Genomic DNA, 24,638 nt, shown 5'->3' with positions numbered 1-24,638 from the left:
CTACATTTATCTAAAAAAAATGGGAAAACAAATACTTACCAAAATGGTGGTCACAATCAAAGAACGATTGGATAAGGAATCTGTGATGTTGGCTGGCTTTCCTTTTTGACTTTCTGTCATATTCAGGCCACTGGCGGGATCCCAAGTTCCAATCTATAAAATAGCATATGTACTTTGTAAATTGTCCATCAGGCACCTGGGAGAAAGCACTGTAAGAGAAAGTTAAGACTGCTAACACTTATTATTCACCTCTGCTGCATTATCTGCTGTCGCTAAAGTAAAGGCTGCTTGTTTTAAGCATGATTCACTGCTCTGTGAAGTGTGTCCAGTGAAGTGTGACATTAAAGAACAAAATGATCCACTGCACTTCTACAGTCAGTATGGGAGCTTAATTTTCCATTCGAACTTTCATTCACCAAGATAAACCACATTTGATGATACCTTGATAGCTGGCTAGAAACTCATTAATAGTGCATATCTTTTACTGTAATGGATCTATCTCATCCTCTCATTACAAAGATAACATGCCATGTTATATAGACAAAGCTAAAGGAGCAAAACCTGGGAATCCAGGATAAATTAACAGGCAAAGGCAAGCTTGGAAGTGGCATTGATTGGTATTTTGCATGACCCCCAATAGAGCAAATCTTACCCAAAATTGCCTTTGGAGCTTTTAAAAATACACCTTTGCAGCATTCAAAATACTCCAAAGAGACATTACAGCACAATCTCATCTGAACAACCCATTCCAGTACTTCTATCTGTATGCTATTTAATATGTACTTTAATTTAACTGATACTCTCTAATAATTAGGCCATACACTCTCAGTGTTCAGAAATTTTATACCCCCTGAACACAACCTATGGAATGATACAGCACACCTCTGGGAGACATGTATCAGTGCAGAATGCCACTGAATGCATAGATTGGGTGGTTTATGTAAACCTGCACTGTTGCCCTGTCATATAACAATGGTCAGCACTGAAGAAGAGCAAAGGTGGAAGAAGATTTAATTCAGTAGTTCTTTTCTCCACCCTCTCAAACTTAGAAGTCATCAATAGTAAAATTTGTTTTCCATATCCCTCTCACCAATGACCCAATGTGTCTATTTAAAGGAGAGGGAAACTATCAATTATCAATTTATCTTTAAAACAAAGCTGTGTAGGCACCTGAGTAGCTCAGTCAGTTAAGCATCTGACTCTTGATTTTGGCTCAAGTCATGATTGCACAGCATCCTGAGATAGATCCCTGCTCTGCTTTCAGTATGGAGCCTGCTTGGGATCCTCTCTCTCCCTCTCTCTGTGCCCCTCCCCAGCTTTCATGTGTGCTCTCTCTCTCTCTCTAAAATAAATAAACTTTTAAAAATACATAAATAAAATAAAATAAAACTTTGTATATAAATTAAATTATTTTAAAAGTGACATTGATTTAGCAGGTAATATTTACCCTGGTCTACCTAAATATGTTAAAAATAGTCTAATTAGCACAACCTTATTCAACTTGATTATTATAATCTTTTTTATATTTCTATATTTCATTGCATTTAGTTTTTTCTCTCTTTTTTCATTTGCATACCTTTCTCAGTAACCTATTAAGATGTTTTTCCCTTTAATTGGAGAAGCACAAAAATAGAAATATTACTAATTTCTGTCCTTCATAAGAAGAATAGGTAAGCCATTCTAAAAGTTGTATTTAAGTGCAAACCCAAATATAATTTTTCTTTTTTAAAAGGATTTTATTTTATTTGTTTATTTTCGGGGGGTGGGGCACAAAGAGAGGGAGAAAGGGGATCCTAAATAGGCACCGCACTGTCAGCACAGATCCCAGTGTGGGGCTCAGTCCTATGAACTATGAGATCATGTCCTGAGCTGAAATCAAGAGCTGGACACTTAACCAACTGAGTCACCTAGGCATTCCCCCAAGTATATTTTTTTTCAAAAACACATTAACTATACAAGAGATTCAACATAATTTTTTTAAATTTTTTTTAACGTTATTTATTTTTGAGACAGAGAGAGAGAGAGCATGAACAGGGGAGGGTCAGAGAAAGAGGGAGACACAGAATCTGAAACAGGCTCCAGGCTCTGAGCTGTCAGCACAGAGCCTGACGCGGGGCTCGAACCCACGGGCCGTGAGATCATGACCTGAGCTGAAGTTGGACGCTTAATCGACTGAGCCACCCAGGCGCCCCTCAACATAATTTTTTTAATGATATCTAAAAAAATTTTTCTTGCCATATTTTCTTACATTGAGTTAATTTTCCTCTTACCATTAAAAACTACACGTTCCCAACGTCTGGGTCAATATAGGAAAAAGTCAAATAATACAGTAAGAAAAAAATACTGATATCAGCATTCTCTCCAAAGTATATTATCTACTGGTCAATTAAATTACTTTAGACTATGACTACCACAATGCCATAAAGACGGTCAAATTTTAATTTAGGGTCAATAATGTAAAGCCTTCAGGGGCCAGACAGTAACATCCATGTGTGAAGAAAAAGAACATAAGCCAGTAGTAAGAGTTTCCAGGCAAAGGTATGCAACTTCTAAATTTCACAAAATTTCAAGGCAGAATAGCACGTAACAGTCACAGTCCAGACCCTGCTCTTCTGACAGCTGTGCTTTGGGGCTGCATGCTTCCAGAGTAGGTGATTCTTTTAGGTTCCAATAAGGCATCACTACAGCTAATAGAGGCCTTACTAGGGAACTGGGTGGGGAAAGAGAGGATAATGTAAAACCTAGAATGCCTGCTGACCTGCTTAAATTGCTTCAAATTCAACATCATAAATAAATAAATAAATAAACAAACAAACAAACAAACAAACAAACAAACTCCACTGGCTAAATAAGACACATCTGCAGATCGGATTTTGCAGTGACTGGCATTTTTCTGCCCCTGGTCTATAATTAATACCTATTACACATTTGTCCTCTTAGATTTTCTTTCCTTTTTTTTTTGTTCACTATTGGCTACATAGCTAGATTTTTCAGATGTGCAATTCTACCAGCCAAAGCATTGGCAAACATCATTTTCCCACTGTCATCTGCCTAATGACATCCTTAAAACTGTTAAGTTTTTCAACCTTCTACCCAAATCACTAATACAAATATTCCCAATTTTGCTTATCATCATCCTCTATGATTACTTCCATAAAAAATAATTTAGCCATATGTCCACTCATCTAAATATATTTGTCTTGTTTCATTCTGTCTCTGGATGGAGGGGTTCTGGTTCATAGTATATGAATCCATAATTTCCTATAATCATAAATATTAGGTATTCCCTTCTACAAATCAAGGTTTCTGAACAGAATATTATAAGGTTTCAAAAATTTCAGTGGCATAAATTTTAAATCAAAAAAACTGCAAGATCCCTAGATTTTAAGTATATGGGGAACGTCTAATTCAAAACTTTCTATTGCTTGAGGGAATTGTCACCAGTGAGTTTTGGTTTATTTTGTTTTAATCACAAGAAACATGGCTAACTCAAGACAATCTTTTTCTGTTTTAATCTATTTTCTTAACACAATTTTTTCATTATATTATTTAATCAAGTCTTTAAAGTACTTTTTTCAGCTCCAAAATCAAATAAAAATATCCAAGTACTCTTGACCTCACGGAGTTGTTTTAAGTAGATTGATAAAAACTCTCAACAAAGTGGTGCAAAGGGAATGTATCTCACTACAATCAAGGCCATATTTGACAAACCTACAGCTAACATTGTACTAAATGCTGAAAAGCTAAAAGCCTTTCCTCTAAGATCAGGAACAAAACAAGGATGCCCACTCTTGCCACTTTTATTCAACACAGTACTGGAAGTCCTCATAATGGCAATTAGACAAGAAAAAAATTATCTGAATTGGAAAGGACGAAGTAAAACTCTCACTATTTGCAAATGACATGATATTATATACAGAAAACTCTAAAGACTCCACCAAAAACTATTAAACTAATAAACAAGTTTAGTAAAGTTTCAGGATACAAAAGTCAATATACAAAAATTGTTACGTTTCTATACACTAATAACAAACTACCAGAAATAAATATTTGTAAAAATCTCAATTACACTTGCACCAAAAAGAATAAAACAACCAGGAATAAATTTAACCAAGGAGGTGAAATATCTGTACATTGAAAACTATGCGACATAACACAAAAACAGACACATAGATCAATGGAATACAATAGGGGAACCCAGAAATAAACCCATGCTTATATGGTCAATTAATCTATGACAAAGAAGGCAAGAACACACAATGGAGAAAAGACAGTCTCTTTAATAAATGGTGCTGGGAAAATTGGACAGCTACATGCAAAGGCATGAAACTGAACTACTTTCTATCACTGTACACAAAAATAAACTAAAATTGGATTAAAGACCTAAACGTGAGACCTGAAACCATAAAAAATCCTGGAAGAGAACACAGGCAGCAATTTCTCTAGACATCAGCTGGCATAACATTTTTCTAGATATGTCTCCTAAGGCAAGGAACACAAAATGAAAATAAAGAAATAAAGAAATAAAGAAATAGATAAATAAATAAATGAACAAACAAAAAAAACCAATTGATACTACATCAAAATAAAAAGTTTTTGCACAGTGAAGAAAATCATCAGCAAAACAAAAAATAAACCTATTAAATGGGAGAAGATATTTGCAAAGATTATATCCAATAAGGGGTTAATATATAAAATAAATAAATTTACACAACCCAACACCAAAATCAAAATAAACCGATGAAAAACCCACAACAACCCAATTAAAAAATGGGCAAAGGACTTGAAGAGCCATTTCTCCAAAGAAGACATACAGACAGCCAACAGACACATGAAAAGTTGCTCAACATCACTAATTATCAAGGAAATGCAAATCAAAGCCACAATGAGATATCACCTTACACCTGTCAGAATGGCTAAAATCAAAAAGATAAGAATAACAGGTGTTGGCAAGGATGTGGAGAAAACTGGAACTCTTGTGCACTGTTGGGGGGGAATGTAAATTGGTCAGCCACTGTGAAAAACAGTATGCAGGTTCCTCAAAAATTTAAAAATAGAAATACCATATGATGCAAGAATTCTACTACTTGGTATTTACCGCAAGAAAATGAAAACACTAATTCAAAAAGATATGGGCCCCTATGTTTATTGCAGCATTATTTACAATAGCCAAGATATGGAAACAACCTAAGTGTTCAACAGTAGATGAAAGGATAAGGAAGTGGAGGCATATACGTATGCACATATATGTGTATATATGTATATATACATATATACCTCATATTACACAGCAATGAAAAAAGATACCTTGTCATTTGCGACAACATGGATGAACCTAGAGAGTATTATGCTATGTGAAATAAGTCAGACTGAGAAAGACAAATACCATATGATTTCACTCACATGTGGAATCTTAAAAACAAAACAAATGAATACAGAAACCAAAAGGAGAATCAGACATAAACATAGAGAACAAAGTGATGGTTGCCAGAGAGAATGAGGGGTGGGAATGGGGTGGCAAAATGGGTGAAGGGGACTGGCAGATATAGGCTTCTAGTTATGGAATAAATAAGTCAAGGGTATAAAAGACACAGCATATAGAATATAGTCAATGATAATATAATAGTGTTGTGTGGTGACAGATGGTAGTTATACTTGTGGTAAGCATAGATAGCATAGTGTATAGAGAAGTTGAATCATTATGTTGCATACCTGAAATGAATGTAACATTATGCATTAACTATACACAACCCCCCCCCAAAAAAATCTACAAGGCATTAATGAAAGAAATTCTAGAAAACCCAAATAAATGGAAGGATATTCCATAATCATGGATTGGAAGAATTGATATTGTTAAAATGGCCATACTATCCAAAGCTACCTACAGATTCAATGCAATCCCTATCACAATTCCAGTGACATTTTGAAATAAATAGAACAAATAACCTTAAAATTTATATGGAACCACTTGCATACACACACGCATACACACACACACACACACACACACACACACACACACACATACACACACAATCCAAATAGCCAAAGCAATCTTGAGAAAGAAAGAAAAAAAATAAAAAGCAGAGGCATCACATTTCCTGAATTCAAAGTATATTACAAAGCTATAGTAATTAAAACAGTCTGGTACCAGCTTAAAAAACAGACACATGGATCAATGGACTAGAACAGAGAGTCCAGAAATAAGTCCACATATATATGGTCAATTAATTTATGACAAAGGAACCAAGAATACACAATGGGGAAAGCACAGCCTCTTCAATAAAAACAGGACAGCCACATGCAAAAGAATTAAACTAAACCACTATTTTACACCATACATAGAAATTAACTCAGAATGGATTGATTTGAATGTAAGACCTGAAACCCGAAAACTCCGAGAAGAAAACATAAGGAGTGAGATCTTTGACATAGGTCTTGGCAAATTCTTTAAAATCTGATGTCAAAAGCAAAAGTAACAAAAGTAAAAATAAATAAATAGGACTATATCAGACTAAAAAACTGCTGCAGAGCAAAGGAAACCATCAATAAAATGAAAAGGCAACCTACTGAATGAGAGAAAATATTTTGAAATTATACATCTATTAAGGAGTTCATATCCAAAATATATAAAGAACTATTTCAACTCAAGAGCAAAACAAAACAAACAAAAAACCCTACAAACAATCCAAATAAAAATGGGCAGAAAATCTTAACTCTTTTTCCCAAAGAAGATATAGAATGCCAACAGGTACAGGAGAATAGTCTCAGCATCTTTCACCATCAGGAATATGCAAATGTTTTAAACATTATGTTTAAAACAGTCCTAGCGCAATGTGGAGTCTCCATCGTAAAATTTTTGTTTTAAAAATATTCTCAATAATTAGTTGCTTCTAATCATATGACACATTAAGTATACTTTGCCTGAAGGATATTTACCATTCCTTTAGAAGAAGGGACGTCCCTGATAGTACTATTTGAAGGTATCAAGAAATGGAAAGCATAAGGAATGTATTGATATTAAATGCTAATTCATATTTGGGAGATGAATACTCTCTTCAATTGATCAAATATACACTGGTGGACTGTACATATCTCCATTAACTAGTATACCCATACTTTCTAGATAATTTACAAAGTCAGGTTCTCAAGCCTATATGGTGGGATACAGAATAATGAAAACAGAGTGTTTTCAATACAGTAGTTGTTTTGCTAAGTGTTGCAGGCAAATAAGAGACTTTTTTCTCTTACCTCACCTCTTCTAATGTTGGATTTTTTTTTATGAAAAGTAGAGATAGTTATTTACGTTACTGTCCAATAAAAGTACTACTAATAATTAACGGTTGCATATTTTTATTGGGCTACATGGTAACAGAATTGGAATTGGTACCTGATGTCCCAAAGATAAACGTGAACCATTTCACAGCAGTGCCTATCTGCTGCATGCCAGGAAGAATTCATAGTAAAGAACAATTACCTGGGAACTGAGCTACCTTCATACGTAAGTGATTTTGGCCTATGAGGACCATAAAAAGAACCTCTCAGTTACACCCCAATTACTTTCCTAAAACTATCTATCCACCAGTTTCCACAGGGGCTGGAATTTCACCATTTGAGAAATACAGTGTTCACATGAGGACAATAAATCAGTAAATACATAATCATCTCACAGAAACGGATGACTAATCTAAACATAGATTTTTCACCTTTAGGATTTTTATTTTTGTCTAGGGCAGAGACAACCATAAATATTAACAAAGAGTTAAAGACAGGTGATGTTTTTATTTTTTAAATAAAATTTGAATCAATCAATTAACTATTCTCAAATATAACAATGTGGTAACGTTCAATTAATTAAGGACTATTTTTCCAAGAATAAAAATGTAGTTCAGAGATTACATTAAAATCAAATCAATGCTTTAAAAATTATATTTACTATACATGCTTAATTCAAAGTCAGTATTTGGTATTTTCTGATGGGCCAAAACAAGAAAAAAAGTCAATATTTGGTATTCTCTGATGGGCCAAAATAAGGAATTGTGTGCTCTCAAATAAAATAATCCAATTGACTTCCAAACATAAATATCATCTGTAAATAGTTATTTTAAATATTTTGCCACTCTGAAGGTTAAAAGTCATCAAGCAAAATAGTGACTATAAACATACTGGCACACACCAAAAATATCGGTACAATACAGTTGTGAGATAGGGCATATAATGAATTCTAAATGAGAATTAGACAAATTAAATGGTTAACATCTCCAAAGAAAAACGTCAGGCTTGGATCCTGCCTAGGATGCATTTTTGCTTTTTAAGAAGCAAACAACACATTTCTGACTAGTCGACATCACCATTAGCATTGCTTTCTTACAGAGAAACAAAGAAATCTCAATTCCTGGGAAAGTTGGGGGTCACTGTTGTCATGGGAACCAGGATATATGTATCAAATGCCATCAAAGAGAGAAAGATAAAAACTACTATGCATCAGGTATCTAGAAATCTATCAAAGAAATAGTTCTCACCTATCTAGTGTGGATTTTCACACTTAGATAAATTTTGAAGACTGTAAATTCCATTCAGACACCTTTTTCATAGGGAGTTAATGAGTACAGGATTCTACAGGCAAGAGAAAGGTCAATAGTAAAGACTTCCATAGAAATTACCACTTGTTCTAAAAATATATATGTTCTATAAAAAGTTTTTCAAAAAGCAATTTGAAACGTGTTCTGATCCTGGAACATCTAGGCCTGTAAATTTCGGCAGGCAGGGTTTCACTACTAATTCTCACCCTCTTCATACATTGTGAAAATATTTGAGTTTTCAGTAAGAAGCCTATGGATTACTGACACCAGTTTCTACAAGTGGGCCCAAATGCAAGCGGTAAATATTCAGAAAAAAATGTCAAAAGTTGAAATGGAGCTTCACTTGAAAGTAAAATATGATAATTTTATACTATATAAAAGTTTGCAAGTATGGATTATCTTGCTTTATATTATATATATTATATATATTATATGTATATTTATACATATATAAATATTATATATAATATATACATATGCTTTATATTATATATATTATATGTATATTTATACATATATAAATATTATATATAATATATATATATATAAATATTCTTAACTTTGTAGAAATTGGCAAACATAGATTTCATAAAATGACCTTTTGTAGCCACTTGTTTTTTTCAAAATTTCCCCTAAGGATATACAAGTTAGAAGCTGATTTTATTATAAAAACATGCTGAGGCAAACACCGTATTATTGTTCATAGTCCTAAACATTTCCAGGCTCCTTAGTACCATATCTGGCCAGAGAAATGCATTGGTTTTAGCCTTATGGTTTTTTTCAAAATTAATATAAAATTAATACACAAAGCCAATTTTTCATAAGGATTAGACTCTTTCCACTGAGAAGACAGAAAATTCTGTTCTCCAAGTTCTATTTTAACATTTAATATAAATATTACATTCAAGAGGCAATCAGCAAAATAACCAAAACAAATAGCAAAGTTTGATGCTGGAAAAAAGCCATGAGGGTTACACAAGAATGATTTTAGTTCAACACTCTACTTGCAAGCTAGTATTCTCTAGTACAATAAAAATTCATTTCAATAGAGCCTTTTTTGTAGTTGTTGTTTGTTTTTTTTTATTTTTTGGGGTTTTTTTGGAGAGCACATAACATACATAGTAGTCACAAAGCACATTGAGTAAGAAAACTCAACCATGTGGTAGGATTAACTGATTTTATTATTATTTTACTTATTTATTTTTAATTCAGGTATAATTAATATACAGTGTTATACTAGTTTCAGATGTATAAGTGATTTTATTATTGCATTGTAGTTTCTTGAAAAACTTTTTTTAAGTATAAGTGGTTATTTTCCCCAAAATGGTCTCTAGATAACTCACCGTGCAATGGAAATGCACTATTATCCTGGAGTGTCATCAACTCAATTCAAACCTGTCTTATGTAAAAGCTTCCAATTGTTTTGCTCTAAATAGAGTCCTTGTGACTATTGAACAGGTCAATATTTCTTAACATCTTATGCCATTTAATAAGGTCTTTTGTTCCAAATGAACCTGGCCTTTCTTAAGGACATAGATAAGCTTCAAAGGACTAGGTAAGTAAGGTTAAACCATTTCCAGTGGTAAATCATATCCTGCTTACATATTCAAAAAAAAAAAAACACTAAAAAACCTCATTTTATTGTCAGTTATGAAGACATTTTTATTTTCCTAATGTCGATTTTTCTTGACCTTATTATTTTTTCTATTTCTTCCTCTTCTGTCAAGTAACTTCAGTAATTCCATTGACAGACTGAATATACAAATAGACAACAGTTTGACCATGTATGAAAATAGAACTTGACCCTGAGCCTCTGGAGCAAACGACATGGGAAGCCAACCACAACCTCTAAGATATCAGCCCAAAATGGTCAAAATTTATTCAATAACCCCCAGCTTCCCTATTTTTTGCCACCATTCCAACTCAGGATCAATCAGAGAAGCTCAACTATGCCCTCCAAAACAATCACCCTAAATGCCCTGCTTCTCATTAGCCCATCTCATTTCCTCATGTCAACAATCTCCAATCAGAACACATCTGAGGCCTCTTTTTCCACGATAAAGTTTTTCCACTGACCTGCCCACCTTTGCATCTCTGCCAAATGCAAGTGATGGTGGCTAGAGGAAACTGAATAACTTCTGTTTGTTCTCATTTAAGTGGTCTTTGTTTATTTCCACACCATAAACTTATATGATGAAAAAGGGGAACTTATATAAATCATTATTTTTACTCTTTGATAAGAATTGGAATGTCAAGATTAAACTTTGCTATGTGGGATGCATTGTGCATCCTTATAAGCTCAGACTTCAGTGATCCCTTCTCCTATACTCTAAAATCCTGTACCCCTTGAAGCCTTGACTCATAACCCCAGCCCTTTGACTAACTACTGGGTTTCTCTGTTCTCACTGTGTAGGTGTGGGGCAAATCTGAAAAAAAAAAAAAATTTAATGCTGTGCCATAGGAAAACAACTTTGCACCAGACACTTGAATAAGCATTCTATGTGAAGTACCTTTTATGATTCTCATGGTGACCGTGACCCTTCATTCATTCAAGTCAATATTTCTTGAGGATATACTTTGTGCCAAAGAGTTTGCTAGACCTTGAATATGTAAATAGTGGGACTGGGGGCATTTTTTTTCTATCTAATAGGACTGGCTAGGAACATGGTCATTTTTTTCATAAAAGTACACATAAATACATAATAACACATTGTAATATGTGCCAGGAAGGAAAAGTACAGGGCGCTATGAAAAACTTAAAATTGCTTAGGCTTATGGGACGTCTATCTAAGAAAGAAAGATTTAATCTGTGACACCAGCGCCCCCCCCCCGCCCTTCCCTCCCCCCCCCCCCCCCCCCCCCCCCCCGCACCCAAGATGAGTAAGAGTTAGCCAGGCAAAGGGCTAGGGATTGGTTTTCCAGGCTGGGAAAACTCTACTGCCAAAGTAATAGAGAAAGCTTTGTGTCTGTGTAAAAAATGAACAAAAGACAGTGTAATTAAAGCATAAAAAACATCTAAGATGGTGATGAGAGTTGAGAGGGGAGGTAGGCAGTACTTTGTAAATTATATTTGGATTTTAATCAGAATACAGTAGAAATAAGTGAAAGGATTTAAACAGAGCAATGACATGGATCGATTTACTTTTATTTATTTATTTTTTTTTAAATTTTTTTAAATGTTTTATTTATTTTTGAGACAGAGAGAGACAGAGCATGAACGGGGGAGGGGCAGAGAGAGAGGGAGACACAGAATCGGAAGCAAGCTCCAGGCTCCGAGCCATCAGCCCAGGGCCCGACGCGGGGCTCTAACTCAAGGACCGCGAGATCGTGACCTGAGCTGAAGTCGGACGCTTAACCGACTGAGCCACCCAGGCGCCCCTCGATTTACTTTTAAAGACACTGCTCCAGCTATTGTTGTGTGAAGAATGAATTGTAAGGGGGAGTAGAAAAGTGAGGCTTATTGGGGCTCCGATGTAGAAGTCCCGGTGAAAGGTACCCTGGCTATGATTGCAACAATGGATGTGAAGAGAAATAGATGGATTCTAAGCATATTCTGGAAGTAGAATATGTAATATGTTCTTCAAACTGACCAGAAGAATTCAAGCTGGGAAAACTACTTATTCTTATATTCCTTCTCCTATTCTTGAATGTTGAATACCAAGCTCTTAAAGAAAACAAACTGTCCTATTGCCTGAGGTAGACAAAATCTGGAACGGCACCTACAGTCCCCTAACCCCATTATTCTTATTCCCCAGGCACTCCCATGGCCTGGAGAGCGTGTATGGAAAGACGCAACGGGCTGTGTGTGCAGTATTAGTGATCCGTCTTAGACAATGGCTAAATGGGCTGGGTTCTAATCACGGTCCCAAGGAAAATATTCAATCTGATCTCTGGGCAGTAAGTGGAAAAGATGTGTTCATAGTCACACTTCAACCCCAAACTCAGATCTTTAAACATGCCTCACCTTTCTCTGTTTGTTGGAAACAAACCTGTTCCTTCTGGTTTATCTGCTCCACAGTTGTTAACATCAGAAGCATGGACTTCTTCCTATTAACTGTTTCAGTCCTAATATTCACCTTTCAGAAAGTGATCCAAAATCTATGATTTTCATGACATATTAAAAAGTCATCTTTATTTTTAACACTCATTACTGCATAATCCTATATTATACTTTTGTGAGTCCATTTATAATTGGCAGATTTCCTTCACTAGAGTATAACCTTCATGAGGGCACAAAATAGAGGTTCACTCTATATTTGTTAGAGAATCAAATGAATAAATGAAGTGTGTTGGACAAAGATTACCAAGATAAAGCTAGGAAAAGGTGGTAGGCATGAGAAGTAATGGATAAAACCAACATTTTACACATTATTTTGTTCATTTTCCTCACCCAGTCATGATAAAATAGAATTGAGAATAATTAAATTCCTAGCCTTGACACCTATAAAGATTGTATTTACAGGTTCTTTCAGAGGCCATGATATTCTCACTTCAGTCTGTCCCAGAGGGAAGCCCTTTGCACTCTACAATTTTTGAGATGAGGAATTTGGCACAGACAACTTGGGTAGAAGGGTGAAGTTCACACACTTGTGACAGAATTGTAATTGTAATTTAAAACTCTTGGATCACATCTGTTGAACCTTCCAAACTGTGAACTCTATCAAAGTAGGAACTCTGTCTTTACATCTACGGGTTGGTAACTATATTTTTCAGGACAAAGTAAAAGTAAAGTCAGCAAGACTCATTAGTTTTCTTGAATTAGCTACTGCCATCACCCCCTGATGTAGTTGAAGACACTTTATTTTGGAGAGATTAAGAAACTTGTCCATAAATAGTAAATGGCAGAACAAGGATTTGAGCCCAATTCTGTCTGAATCCACACCTTGATTTCTTAACCATTATACTAAGTTAAAATATGAGTACATTTTGCTACTTAGCAGCAATTTACTCCTACTACTCAAAGTCAAATCCCTCACAATGGCATTTACAAAAAAATTCCCATTATTCTTAAGATCTGACCAATCTAAATCCCACCACCATCTTTTAGCTGATGACTCATGTACTGATTTTTGAAGATACGGGAAGCCTTTGATTTGAACTTTTAATTCCCCTTCTCTTTAACTTGCCTTCACTCAATATCAGTATCTTACGTGCTTGCTCAGATTTTTTTTCCAATTTCTCTCTAATGACAATTTCCCCCACTCATTTCTTCATCAATCTTTGATTTATTCTTTTTTTAAAAATTTTTTTTAACGTTTTTATTTATTTTTGTGACAGAGAGAGACAGAGCATGAACGGGGGAGGGGCAGAGAGAGAGGGAGACAACAGAATCGGAAACAGGCTCCAGGCTCTGAGCCATCAGCCCAGAGCCTGACGCGGGGCTCGAACACATGGACCGCGAGATCGTGACGTGGCTGAAGTCGGACGCTTAACCGACTGCGCCACCCAGGCGCCCCTGATTTATTCTTTTATCATTGGCTCCTTCTACCTTTACACCTGGCTCCCCCATTACTCCTTACAATCATAGTTCCAATGCTCTGCTCTTCCTTGAACTAACAACACTGATGAAGATTCAGTTTCTGCCTTCTGTTACTCTTTCTTCATCTCTCACTTCCACTCTCAGAATAGTTTTAACTTCACGGCTTCATATATTAAAATAATTTCAAACTATAATATCTTCCAATGCATCTCATAGGCCTTTGAATTTGTATTGTATACATTGCAAACACTTCAACATGGTGCTCACTTTATGACTTAAATCTAGCATTTTAGCTCTATATCCCACTGAGTGAGTGTGCGTATACATATACACATGTTCAATCAAACACTATGCTATGTCTTTACACATGTTATTATCTCTTTTTGCAATGACTCAATCTCTACCAATCAATAATTCTCCATTATTCAAAGCCTAGTTCAAAGTACCTCATATACTATGACTCTATACTTAATTATATCCTTTGTCAGAAATAGTCTTTCATTGCTCTTTTAAAGCTTGAAACACTTTTCCATTGTATTTATTCACAAATGTGTTATCTGATCACTCTAAATAAAAAGCCCCGTGAAGATAAAGATTGTGTGTAATTAATCAAAACAAAATTTCAAATTTCAGAGGAGTGTACAAAATTATTTTTGAAATCTCAAGGTAACATGTATAGCTTATCAGAATGACTGATCATCACATGTACCTGGTAACCATTATATTCAGAGTCTGTCTATAATCCACATTAGAACCTACAGAAAGATTCTCTAATGTTTCCTTTATAGGGTCTATCATAATAAGAAAGCATTACAAATATAAACAAACTTACACTACTATATTTTATAGTAAGCATATACCCAAATTCTGTAATCCTTGTCTGTACTTACCTCAATCCCTATAAACAGAATCAAGTAAGATTCTGTGTATTTATGTTCATACCTAATTTATTTTGTGTACATGAATTCAGACATTTCACATGAATATGACCCAGCTATGGAAACATACTTCTGTATTTAATTCTTTTTTTATGACCTGCTCTAAATAGGAAACTCTAGGCAAGCAAAAGTATAAATATTTTTTAACTACTGTATTAAATCTTAAGGTCAATAAAGATGATATGCATCTCATGGTATAAGAAAAACCTGGGTGAGAAAATAAAATATTTCATTGTCTTAAGACACCCATTATCCTTGAATACTAAGTCTCCATTATTATACTCAATATAACAAATTGAAGATGTATTCTTAAGACTTATTCAATAAAGTTAAATGCCAATGAAATGTGGCTAAGAGAGGGAATATTTCCCTATTTCTTCAGTAAGATATGTTTCATTTAATAATTAAAGTAAACAAGTTAAATGACTCAAGTACCTTTTCCAAACCTTCTTCCTTCAGGCTGATCACATCCAAATCAAAATCTGTTCGCAAGCCATTGGTTTTATTGAAAGTTATTCTGCCTGTGAGACCTTCCCAATGTGCCTACAGGGAAAGAAAAATGGATTAGTAAAGGAAGAAAGAAAGAAAGAAAAAAGAAAGAAAGAAAGAAAGAAAGAAAGAAAGAAAGAAAGAAAGAAAGAAAGAAAGAAAGAAATATAAAACATTTTTTCACACAAAAAATAACAAACATTATTTTCTTCTCCTAAATTGACATCACTACTAATTTTTAAAACATTTTTTTCTCTTCTGAACTTTAGAGGATTTTTTTTTCTACAGAAATTATCTTAGTCACAATGCAGAATTTATTACAAATTTTTCATTTTAAATAGTGCCCTTTGTAGGTATAACTTTTTATGAGAAATTTGAAGATAACGTTTTAAATAGCAAACTTCCTTCAGCGAACTGACAATAATTTAGTTACGTATTATAATAAATGAGACAGTGAATGTCTCACTGGAGATTGCAAATAGAATTACTATTATAAAATACCACTCCTAAATTCATACTAATATGAACATAAACTTATTTTATTACAAGGAAAGAAAATGAATTTAGGAAAACCTATGTTATACAACTTCAATTATGCACTTTCCTCTTAGAATAATTAACTTATTACTTTATTTTCCCTTAAGTGAGACTGGGAGAAATATATCCAAATTACTTCATATCTAGCTATACTTCATGTAAAAAGAGCTTTCCATGTAATAGGAAGTGGAAATAAAATTTTCCAGTTATACAGTGGGTTCACCCATCACAGGTAAACAAATTTTTGAGCTTTAGTTTTAATATAAAAAGTTTTCTCATTCTGCTAGCTACATAGACAAACTAATGTTTTCATTTTGTCATTTAGAAATAGTTTAGAAAAATAGTTATATATGAAAACTTTAAGTAATGTATACTTACAGTTAAATGTTTGAAAGAATATACACCAAGATCCAAACAAATAAAACCAAATAGATTTTAGGTAACATTTCAATAAGCACTACAAATGGATATCATTATTACATTTCTTAGGTTCCGTGTATTTCTATACTTCTGTATAGGGATCCCAAAACAGTTTTCGGCTGATAAATTACAAATAAAACAGAAAATATTACAATACATATCTACATACATATTACAACATGTCATCACTGAGTTTAAACATGTGTTAACCAGTCTCCAATAAGGAAGAAAAAATATTGTTAACCCAAAATCTTCCAAAAATAATAACCTCAGGTGATTAACAAAAATGCATATTAGTACAAAAATAGACATTGTGAGCAATAAGTACTGGGGCGCCTGGGTGGCTCAGTCAGTTAAGCATCTGACTTTGGCTCATGTCATGATCTCGCAACCGTTTGTGAGTTCGAGCCCCGCGTCGGGTCTGTGTTGACAGCTCGGAGCCTGGAACCTGCTTTGGATTCTGTGTCTCCTTCTCTTCCTGGCCCTCCCCAGCTCACACTCTGCTTCTCTCTCTCTCAAAAATAAATGAACACTAAAAAAGTACAGAAGTAGAAGCGTAGGATAGTAAAACAAATCTGGGATAAAGGCAGTATAAGGAAACGCTCATCAGGTGAAAATGCACAACTAATAACAGTGAATCACAAATTTAACTCTGACCTTCCTAGTGACCAAAGCAATGAAGAAAATGTGATCTAAACACAATACATAGGGTCCATATTTTAAGACATACCAACTGCCCAGGAGAAGCAACTTTTCATGGCAGTGAAACCTGAGGGGAGTGTCTCCTGTTGGTCCTCATAAAGAGGCACACTGTGTGATTTAATGGACAAGGTCCTCAGCAACACCTTACAACAAATATAATAGTGAGTTTCATACAACTGTTTCTTATATGACTGTTGAACACACATCTCAGTACTCAGATGCTGCATTCAGAAAGCATTTCTTCAACTAGCCAAGTCTGTGCACTGTTTGCAGCCCTCTGATGTTCAGTTTTAAACCAGATGTAAATGTAGAATGTGAAACAAATAAATGAACTACATATTCTTCAGGGAGTGTCATTTCACCTATCTGAGAATATGTTAAAAATTACACAAGGAAAATTCATAGGTATTCTTTGCCAAGGAACTGGAGATTCTTTAAAAAAATTTTTTTTAATGTTTTTATTTATTTTTGAGAGAGAGATAGAGAGACAGAGACAGAGACAGAGAGAGACAGAGAGAGAGAGAGAGAGAAAGAGAGAGAGAGAGAGAGAGAAAATGGGGGAGGGGCAGAGAGAGAGGGGGATACAGAGTCCAAAGCAGGCTCCAGGCTCTGAGCTGTCAGCACAGAGCCTAATGCCAGGCTCAAACTCGCAAACTGTGAGATCATGACCTGAGCTGAAAATTGTTAATTTTGCTTGTACGGAGGAAGAAAGTAAGTTTAATTAAAAGATAAAAGTTCACCTGTGAAGAAAACTGAACTAATCTCAAATCATTCACCTTGAGGACAAAAGAGAATAGGCACATGTGCTTCTCCTGACATACCTCTTTGATTAGGCTCATAAAACGGGTCCCAAAGCGCCAGGGTTTGTGTCTATTACACTGTAAGGAACTGACTGTCATCTGGGGAAACTGTTGGACGCCCACAGACACCACGTGCACAGCATCATACATTAGAGCAGCGTCAGTCTGAAAGTCAAGAAAAAGGAAATATGGAGTCAATACAACATGTGAAACCCATGACAGAAGGTTTGGAAGGGGAGAGAAGGAAGAGGTAAGAGAAACAAATACTCAGTTTATCTTTATGTAAGTGAGACAACAGTATTTCCAATGATCTGGTTCTCTTAAATAAGGTATTGTTATCAATTACTATATCAGCTCCATTAGAACATTTGACCTATCCTCCCTTTCCTGAAGTAATAACCCAATTTCATATTGTCCTAGTATCTTTGTTGAAGTAGGAAATGTGTGAAGACATTCATTATTTTATTTTTTTGCCACCCCCTCTGTCTCTGTCTTACTCTGTCTCTACACACACACACACACACACACACACACACACACACACAATGAATGCAATTAGGAACATTTTAAATGATTAAATAAATTACATATTGTATATAAAAGTAAATAAACAATTTTCTTGTATAGGAAGAACAAAAGAGATTTGAAAGGAGATTCACCTAAAAAGCTTCCTTATAACCCCCTGATCTTTTCTTCAATTTAATTTTTCAGAAGATTCAATCTCAGAAATGAATGCTACTGTTTTGAATCTCAATACATGTATTAATCCCTTTTTAAGAAACTAAGCTTAATCCCCTGTCCTGTTTTCTTTTCCCCCAAATTTCCATATGAATAAAAGTTCATTTTGTCTTCTCAAGTAAAACGAATATGAATTCTGTGTTTGCACCTGCTCAAATGACTGTCCACTTTAGAAACTGATGATAAAAAATAAAATGTTTGTAAGTCGAAACAAACCAGAGGCTCCATGACTGTCAGCGGCTGTGTTAAATGGAGCCTCACACTGTGTTTGACGGATGGATGCCAGGCTCACTACCTACAGAAGAGGGCCACACTGATAGTACTGCTAGAAATGAACTTTGGGCCATCTGCTTGGCATGTTTCGGAATAAAAGCATATATTTCCTCTTCTCATTCACACAATTAGTGAGCTGTGAAATGAATTCCAAAATGGATAGGAACCCTGTAGATTATAGCGTTTGCCACAATACAATACAAAATGAGTACACACAGTAGCTTTCATGCAAATGGATCCTAAGGAGCTTTACCACATAAAATGCAAGACGGCTAAAGAGCACAATGCAATGACAGAACATAATAATAATGCCATTTTATAGTTCATAAATCTTTGGGGAATATAGCTCAGATTCATAACCTTCACTTTGTAAATACCAGCTGACTACTTTCGCATACTCTGATGGCTGCAAAGTGAAAAGAGAATCATGGAGTTGATACAGGCATACATCATGAGCCTGAGGATTAGACTGATATTTGTCTTTGGCCTGAAGTAACATTCAGGGGACATATCTTATACAGCACACAGGTGGTCATAAAAACAGTTACCACAATATGAAAGACACATTTGATTTTAAAATAAAATAAATTAAAAAAATATATCACCGTTAACAAAGGTGGAGAGGAATGAACACTTTCAAACACTACAAAGATAAAGGGCAATTTTGCAACTTGCAAAAGAAGCCTTAAAAATATCCATGTTCTTTTTAACCCAGTAATTTCTTTCTGGAATTTCCCATAAGGATATCAAAGATAAGACAAAAGCTACATACATGATTTATTTTTATTTATAAAGTGGAAACCTACTGAATGTTCAAATTAAGGACACACAATAAAATCACAATGATATTACATATAACTAAAAACTATGTTTTGAAAAATAATCAATTAGATGAGAAATTGCATGTGATATGATGCTAAGTGTAAACACTGATGATAACAGAGCTGTATGTCCAGCATAAACTATTATACATCTTCATGTACTTCATTATGTACTATTTAATTTATTTAATTCTCACAATAATGGTTTAATAAAAGCACCACTATTATTCCCATTCATCAATTGACAAAACCAACTTTGAGAGATGTTAAGTAACTAGGCAAAGTCACAGTTATTAAGTGGAAAGACCCAGATTCAAACAGACTCTCTGCTCATAGCTAGTATTCTTAACCACCATATTACATGTTACATCAACAACAGCAGATCAAAAAGAAAAAAATACACCAAAATGAAACCAATAATTACTCTTGAAAGTTAATAATTAATGGAACTTAATGTTTTCTTTTTATGTATTTTTCTACAGTTTTTTTTTTAATTAGAAGATTGATGAATACCATTCAATAATTCTCAAGATGAAAATTTTTATCTATTCCCACAAAAGTAACTAAAAGAACATCAATACAATATTACTACCATCCTGCCATGATTTACTTATGTGATCTTATATGACTTACATGATCTTATATGACTTATATGAACGTCCTAGAATAGTAATCTTATCTAAAATGGCAATGCTGAGAAAGTATTTTACTAATTTAAGAGTTCAAAAACTGTTTTTGCAACAGAGTTTCAGTGTCAAGATCAGAGGACACTCTAGCTGATAATAAAACTATTTAAGAGCTGTGATTTTAAATGTAATTATAAAAGATAATAAATAATAAATTTAAAAATAAAAGATAAACAAAATTTTAAAAAGAAAGATAATATTTATTAAATATAAGAGAAATATTGGAGAAAAAAGTATAAGTACTTAATTTGCTAATCAAATTATTTCTTGAATTTCCAGTTTAAAATATGCTGATTTATGATAAAGTAATACACAGAACTTCTGAAACTACTCTCTACTTATTTATTGTTGGGCTACTTTTAAATTGGTTGTTTTATGTAATAATGAGATATTTTCCGTATATACCTGATATCCTGTCAGACTCAACTTCACTGTCTTACTTACAAATCTATATGTACACAAATTCTTTCACCTTTGTAAAGTTGTGAGAAAACTCTAGTGTTTCAAAAATGTTTTTCTTATTTTCACAAGAATGCATATGCTTGAAAATGTGTCTTATACTACTAATAGCATTAGTTAACACTCATTTAGTATTCAGTATGTATGAGGCATTCCCTTTAAACCATTCCCTTTAATTCTCATAGCCATCATCTACTTGAAATCCACTGAGTTTGTATTAAGTAGAAAATTAAGTCAAGGAACAGTTAAGTAACTGGCCTAAGTTCCTAGCATGTTGAGGTGGAGATGGATCAAATCCATACAATCTATGCAGAGTTCATATCTTTCTCTTTTTTTTTTTTGCTCAGAGTTCTATATTTAATAAAGCAAAATAGTGTAAATGCTTTTGAAGTTACAACATGAAATATCAATAAGTACTTGAATGCATTAATCCATATTATTTTTCAATAAAGCAGTAAATACTCGAGACCCACTTGGAAGATGGTGGCGAAGGAGGATGCTGGGCTCACTGCGTCCTGCTGATCATGTAGATTCCACCCACATCTGCCTAAATAACCCAGAAAACTGCCAGAAGACTAGCAGAATGGACTCTCCCCAGCCAAGCGTAGATGAGAGGCCCACGGAAGAGGGTACGAAGGGCGGAGAGGTGGTGCGCACTACACAGACTGGTGGGAGGGAGTCAGGGTGATGGAGGATCAGCTTGATGGGCAAGGCAGAGCCCCAAAGTCTGGCTTGCAAAAGCAGAGGGGCCAGACAGAGTGTGTTCTGACAGCCAGTGGGACTTAACATCTGGAATGTTATAAGTCAACAGCTCTGGTCGGAGAGCGGGAGGGAGAGTTGTTGAGCCCTGGAGGACAGAGCTCAGCTTGGCGGGGAACAAAGGCACTGGGAAGCCCCATGTCCCTCGCCAATTCCCCAGCCAAAATCCCAAAGGGAACCAGTTCCCGTCATGGAACTTGCTTGCACAGCTCAAACACCCAGCGCTGTGCTTCTGAGGATCCATTCCTCCCACGGGTCTGCCTCCCTATGGTTGCCTCAGGGCCCCTCCCGAAGCAATTACTGAAGGCAAAGCAAGCTGAGCCTGCCCCTCCTGCCCCTGTGCACTTCAAGATCCACCCTGGCTAATACGCCAGATCCCATCAAAGCAGTACCACAAGACCGGCAGTGTGCAAGTAGCCCAGACAGAGGCCACACCACTCCACATTGAGTCCTGCCCCTGGGATAGGGGAAGATAAGGTACACACCAGTCTGTGGCCCCAGCAGTGGGCTGGGGGCAGACATCAGGTTTGACTGTGGCTCCGCCCACCAACGCAAGTTACTCCAGACAGCACAGAGGAAGACCCCTGCAGTTCCCCGCCACTCCAGGGACTATCTAAAATGAGGAAACAGAAAAACTCTCCTCAAAAGAAACTCCAGGAAGTAGCGACAGTTAACGAATTGATCAAAAATGATTTAAGCAGGGGCGCCTGGGTGGCGCAGTCGGTTAAGCGTCCAACTTCAGCCAGGTCACGATCTTGCGGTCCATGAGTTCGAGCCCCGCGTCAGGCTCTGGGCTGATGGCTCAAGAGCCTGGAGCCTGTTTCCGATTCTCTGTCTCCCTCTCTCTCTGACCCTCCCCCGTTCATGCTCTGTCTCTCCCTGTCCCAAAAATAAATAAACGTTGAAAAAAAAAAAATTTAAATAAAAAAAAAAAAAAATGATTTAAGCAATATAGCAGAAAATGAATTTAAAATAATAGTCATAAAATTAATCGCTGGGCTTGAAAAAAGTATAGAGGACAGCAGAGAATCTATTACTGCAGAGATCAAGGGACTAAGAAACAATCAGGAGGAGCTAAAAATGCTATAAATGAGCTGCAAAATAAAATGGAGGTGACCACAGCTCGGATCGAAGAGGCAGAGGAGAGAATAGGTGAATTCGAAGGTAAAATTATGGAAAAAGAAGAAGCTGAAAAAAAGAGAGATAAAAAAATCCAGGAGTATGAGGGGAGACTTGGAGAACTAAGTGACATAATTAAACGAAATAATGTATGCATAATTGGGATTCCAGAGGAGGAAGAGAGAGGGAAAGGTGCTGAAGGTATACTTGAAGAAATCATAGCTGAGAACTTCCCTGAACTGGGGAAGGAAAAAGGCATTGAAATCCAAGAGGCACAGAGAACTCCCTTCAGACATAACTTAAATCGATCTTCTGCATGACATATCATAGAGAAACTGGCAAAATACAAGGATAAAGAGAGAATTCTGAAAGCAGCTAGGGATAAACATGCTCTAACATATAAAGGGAGACCGATAAGACTTGTGATGGATCTGTCTACTGAAACTCGGCAGGCCAGAAAGGAATGGCAGGAAATCTTCAATGTGATGAACAGAAAAAAAAAAAAAAAAATGCAGCCGAGAATCCTTTATCCAGCAAGTCTGTCATTCAGAATAGAAGGAGAGATAAAGGTCTTCCCAAACAAACAAAAACTGAAGGAATTCGTAACCACTAAACCAGCTCTACAAGAGATCCTAAGGGGGATCATGTGAGACAAAGTACCAGAGACATCATTACAAACATGAAACCTACAGACATCACAACTCTAAACCCATATTTTTCAGTAATAACACTGAATGTAAATGGACTAAATGCGTGAACCAAAAGACAGAGTATCAGAATGGATAAAAAAACAAGACCCCTCTATTTGCTGTCTAAAGAGACTCATTTTAGACCTGAGGACACCTTCAGATTGAAAGTGAGGGGACGGAGAACTATCATGCTACTGGATGTCAAAAGAAAGCTGGAGTAGCCATACTTAGGCAAACTAGACTTTAAATTAAAGGTTGTAACAAGAGATGAAGAAAGGCATTATATAATAATTACAGGGTCTATCCATCAGGAAGAGCTAACAATTATAAATGTCTATGGACCGAATACAGTAGCACCCAAATATATAAAACAATTAATCACAAACATAAGCAACCTTATTGATAAGAATGTGGTAATTGCAGGGGACTTTAATACCCCATTTACAACAATGCATAGATCATCTAGACACAGGATAAATAAAGAAACAAGGGCCCAGAATGATACACTGGGTCAGATGGACTTGATAGATATATTTAGAACTCTGCATCCCAAAGCAACAGAATATACTTTCTTCTCCAGTGCACATGGAACCTTCTCCAAGATAGATCACATACTGGGTCACAAAACAACCTTTCGTAAGTATACAAGAATTGAGATCATACCATGCATACTTTCAGACCACAATGCAATGAAGCTTGAAATCAACCACAAGAAAAAGTCTGGAAAAACTCCAAGAGCATGGGGGTTAAAGAACACCTTACTAAACAATGAATGGGTCAACCAGGCAATTAGAGAAGAAATTACACAATATATGGAAACAAATGAAAATGAAAATACAACAATCCAAACGCTTTGGGATACAGCGAAGCAGTCCTGAGAGGAAAAGACATTGCAATCCAGGTATATCTCAAGAAACAAGAAAAATCCCAAATACAAACTCTAACAGCACACCTAAAGGAAATAGAAGCAGAACAGCAAAGACACCCCAAACCTAGCAGAAGAAGAGAAATAATAAAGATCAGAGCAGAAATAAACAATATAGAATCTAAAAAAAAACTCTAGAGCAGATCAATGAAACCAAGAATTGTTTTTTTGAAAAAATAAACAAAATTCATTAACCTCTAGCCATGCTTCTCAAAAAGAAAA

At 35.4% G+C, this 24,638-nt stretch overlaps 1 protein-coding gene across 6 annotated transcripts in view; it reads right to left on the bottom strand.

Moving 5' to 3' along the window:
- GRIK2 (glutamate ionotropic receptor kainate type subunit 2) overlaps positions 1–24,638 on the bottom strand; it is a 670,394-nt gene that overhangs the window by 254,057 nt on the left and 391,699 nt on the right. For all 6 annotated transcript variants that reach the window (XM_086707502.1, XM_086707501.1, XM_086707504.1 and 3 more), the window contains exons 8-10: positions 17,969–18,112; positions 15,435–15,542; positions 40–153 (exon numbers count right to left, since the gene is read on the bottom strand). In XM_086707502.1, the coding sequence (XP_086563628.1) occupies positions 40–153; positions 15,435–15,542; positions 17,969–18,112 (366 nt within the window). The remainder of the gene's footprint in view (positions 1–39; positions 154–15,434; positions 15,543–17,968; positions 18,113–24,638) is intronic.

This window comes from Puma concolor, chromosome B2 (assembly GCF_028749965.1).
Source record: "Puma concolor isolate L17-30 chromosome B2, mPumCon1.1.hap2, whole genome shotgun sequence".
Classification (NCBI taxonomy): domain Eukaryota; kingdom Metazoa; phylum Chordata; class Mammalia; order Carnivora; family Felidae; genus Puma; species Puma concolor.
The sequence above is the reverse complement of the archived record's forward strand: the minus strand, read 5'-3'. Positions and strand labels throughout refer to the sequence as shown.